Source organism: Mus caroli, unplaced genomic scaffold, assembly GCF_978045245.1.
Source record: "Mus caroli unplaced genomic scaffold, Mus_caroli_1 scaffold_9, whole genome shotgun sequence".
NCBI classification, from domain to species: domain Eukaryota; kingdom Metazoa; phylum Chordata; class Mammalia; order Rodentia; family Muridae; genus Mus; species Mus caroli.
The window spans coordinates 99,029,625-99,033,308 of NW_028227264.1; the positions used below are offsets into that span (position 1 = coordinate 99,029,625).

Here is a 3,684-nt window from a genome sequence, read left to right on the forward strand (position 1 = left end):
CCCTTCCTAAAGTGGCCAAGCTCCTGTGTTTTCCTATTGCTGTGAGCCTTAAGTAGGGAATTAATTTGCACACAGTAGGGAACTGGTCACTTACTGATTCTGCATTTAAGCTGTCTGTGAACTTATTCTCAAGCAAGCATTTACTATTGTAATGTGTGTGGTGTGGGATATTATGCTAATGAATATTGTCAGTACATAGACTGATTCATCTATAATTTTGTTTAAAATATCATAAAACAATTTTTGATGTGCTATTAACTAAAGGAGTAGGTGTTGCGTATTCACTATTGTTCGTGTTCAGTGCTGACTCTTTGGAAGGTTGGTCTTTTGGGCAGTTAGTATATAGAAATATAGGAAACAACCATGTCAGAGATAGTGATTGTTACTGTTTTTCATTAAAATAGGCTTTTAATGGTTAGTATAATTCCTTTGTAAATTGACTGTTCCTTTGCCTAATTTATCAATGCCATTCTGGTCAATAAACCTAATAATGTAATTTTTACCGTCAGTGTTGTAAATAAAAAAACAATGATAATTTGTGTTTGGTTGAAAGAGTGAGTCAACAAATCATGTTTATATTTTCATACCATAAGGACAGCATTCACAGACTGAATGGTATGCTCATTTTAGCTTTAAAATTTTTTTTTGACATTTCTTAAGGTTCCTAATTTCTTCAATTTACATTGTCATCTTTTAAAAATGTTTTCAATTACAAAGTGTCAACTTTAATTTCTCTTTGCATCTCTTGGGTGCCTCTTTGCTCCATCTGGACTGGCTGTTCTTTTGTACACTTAGCAGTTTTCATTTCGAGACTGATAATTTTATTATCCTGAAGCCATTTCTTGGCTTGAAAAAATTTGTTTGGGGCGGTTGGTTTCCTGCCTCCTTTTCCCAGAAATGATTTGTGAAGTGTGTTCCCAATTGCATGGATGTATAAGAAGTCAATGTTGTGAGTCTTTTGATATCTTTATGTGAATAATTGCAGTCTCTTTAACATTTAAAATACAATTAGTCCTCTATGTAAATATTAACAGGGGCAGAAAACTTCATTTATTGTCTAATTCCATCTGATCACGTAACCCCAAGCTTTTTGCCAAAATGATGAATCATCTTCGGATGCGTTCAGGAACGTTGTGTAATCTCTGTAGGATTATCATGGATGCCTGTGAAAGGATCAGTGTGCTTCCTGCTGCCAAACTGAATCCCATGCTTTTGTGTCCTCGGGAGTCTCTACCATGGCATCATGAAAATCCCAATAAGTCCCTACCATGTTGGAGATGGTCTTTGCAGGTTCCTGTTATTTTGTTCCTCTTTCTTGGTTTACTCTCTCCATAAGTTACAGAGGAAGGGACCGTGGGTGACACAATTTTTTTTGAGGTCTTCTGTGTTTGAAATCTTTTTCTTTTCTTTTTACTCTTAAAAAACAACAACAACAAAGAAAACAAAAAACTCTGAGTGCCGGACCAGGGATCTTGGAAACAAGGAAGCAGCACTGGGGTGACACACCTGTGGCACATCCGAGTCCAGCAGGGGATGCTTCCTGGAGGAATCGCTGGAGGGTCCAGCTCACTGTCACTGAATCGAGGCTGTTCCTACGCCCAGTCCGCGGGGGACTTTTGAACAATAGAGACCCCAAGACCACCAAGCTGATGGCATCTTCCACTCCTTCGCCTGCAATCTCCTTGAACGCGGGAGCAAATCCTAATACTACCAACCTGCGCCCTACAACATATGATACTTGGTGTGGATGCATCAGAAAACTGGGCCTGAAGATCTGTGGCTTCTTGCAAAGGACCAATAGCCTGGAAGAGAAGAGCTGTCTTGTGAGCGCCTTCAGGGAGAGACAGTCCTCCAAGAACCCGCTTTCCTGTGAAAACGGTGACCCGGGTACCCGCTTCCGGCGAACAAAGACCAACTTCTCCAATCTGTTTGCTCAAGATCTGCTTCCAGCTAAGAACGGGGAGGAGCAAACTGTGCAATTCTTGCTGGAGGTGGTGGGCATCCTCCTCAACTATGTCTGCAAGACATTCGATCGCTCCACCAAGGTTTTGGACTTTCACCAACCACACCAGTTGCTGGAAGGCATGGAAGGCTTTAATTTGGAGCTGTCTGATCACCCCGAGTCTCTGGAGCAGATCCTGGTTGACTGTAGAGACACCCTGAAGTACGGGGTTCGTACAGGTCACCCTAGATTTTTCAACCAGCTGTCTACTGGTTTGGATATCATTGGTTTAGCTGGTGAATGGCTGACATCAACTGCTAATACCAATATGTTTACATATGAAATTGCACCGGTGTTTGTTCTCATGGAACAGATCACACTTAAGAAGATGAGAGAGATCATTGGATGGTCAAATAAAGATGGTGATGGGATATTTTCTCCCGGGGGAGCCATATCCAATATGTATAGCATCATGGCAGCTCGTTATAAGTACTTTCCGGAAGTAAAGACAAAAGGCATGGTGGCTGTGCCCAAACTGGTCCTCTTCACCTCAGAACACAGTCACTACTCCATAAAGAAAGCAGGGGCTGCGCTTGGCTTTGGAACAGACAATGTGATTTTGATAAAGTGCAATGAAAGGGGGAAGATAATTCCTGCTGATTTAGAGGCAAAAATTATTGATGCCAAACAAAAGGGATACGTTCCCCTTTATGTCAATGCAACCGCAGGCACGACCGTTTACGGAGCTTTTGATCCGATACAGGAGATTGCGGACATTTGTGAGAAATACAACCTTTGGCTGCACGTGGATGCTGCCTGGGGTGGTGGGCTGCTCATGTCCCAGAAGCACCGCCACAAACTCAGTGGCATAGAAAGGGCTGATTCAGTGACCTGGAACCCTCACAAGATGATGGGCGTGCCGCTCCAGTGCTCTGCCATTCTGGTCAAGGAAAAGGGTATACTCCAAGGATGCAACCAGATGTGTGCAGGCTACCTCTTCCAGCCAGATAAGCAGTATGACGTCTCCTACGATACTGGGGACAAGGCGATTCAGTGTGGCCGCCACGTGGACATCTTCAAGTTCTGGCTGATGTGGAAAGCAAAGGGCACTGTGGGATTTGAAAATCAGATCAACAAGTGCCTGGAGTTGGCTGAATACCTCTATACCAAGATTAAAACCAGAGAGGAGTTTGAGATGGTTTTCGATGGTGAGCCTGAGCACACAAATGTCTGTTTCTGGTACATTCCACAAAGCCTTCGAGGGGTTCCAGATAGCCCTGAGCGACGAGAAAAACTACACAGGGTGGCTCCCAAGATCAAAGCCCTGATGATGGACTCAGGAACAACCATGGTGGGCTATCAGCCTCAAGGGGACAAGGTCAATTTCTTCCGGATGGTTATCTCCAACCCAGCCACCACCCAGTCCGACATCGATTTCCTCATTGAGGAAATAGAGAGGTTGGGTCAGGATCTGTAATCCCACTATGCAGAACCAGAATGGCCAGCCATGTTCTTGCTCCTCTGGCAAACCTAGAACACGGCTCTGTCAATAGTTGACACACCTAGGCCATTTCACTGAAGGAAATTATAATCTCTTAAAGAATATTTGACATGTCTCATGTAAACTTGTTTGTTAGAGTTAGCGGGAAATAATGTTCTTTTTAAAAAATATTGCACATTATAAATGCAGTATATATGTACAGTTATACATGCCCCTCTTTATGTTCATGTATGTACAGTGA

General features: G+C 43.0%; 1 protein-coding gene across 4 annotated transcripts; it reads left to right on the plus strand.

The window, feature by feature from the left end:
* The first annotated feature begins 1,625 nt into the window (after nt 1–1,625).
* LOC110303852 (glutamate decarboxylase 1-like) lies at nt 1,626–3,419 on the plus strand. 4 transcript variants are annotated; one of them, XM_085843389.1, is made up of 2 exons: nt 1,650–3,053; nt 3,156–3,419. In XM_085843389.1, exons 1-2 carry the CDS (start codon nt 1,650–1,652, stop codon nt 3,417–3,419), a joined length of 1,668 nt encoding a protein of 555 aa, XP_085699515.1. The 4 variants fall into 4 exon arrangements, with proteins under 4 accessions (XP_085699518.1, XP_085699515.1, XP_085699516.1 ...); XM_085843390.1 differs by having other exon boundaries at nt 1,650–2,636; nt 2,754–3,419; XM_085843391.1 differs by having other exon boundaries at nt 1,650–1,779; nt 2,182–3,419.
* Nucleotides 3,420–3,684: the final 265 nt, after the last annotated feature.

What these genes read in the sequence shown, in the direction of transcription:
- LOC110303852 (XM_085843392.1), top strand. Translation starts at nt 1,650, where the DNA reads ATGGCATCTTCCACTCCTTCGCCTGCAATCTCCTTGAACGCGGGAGCA.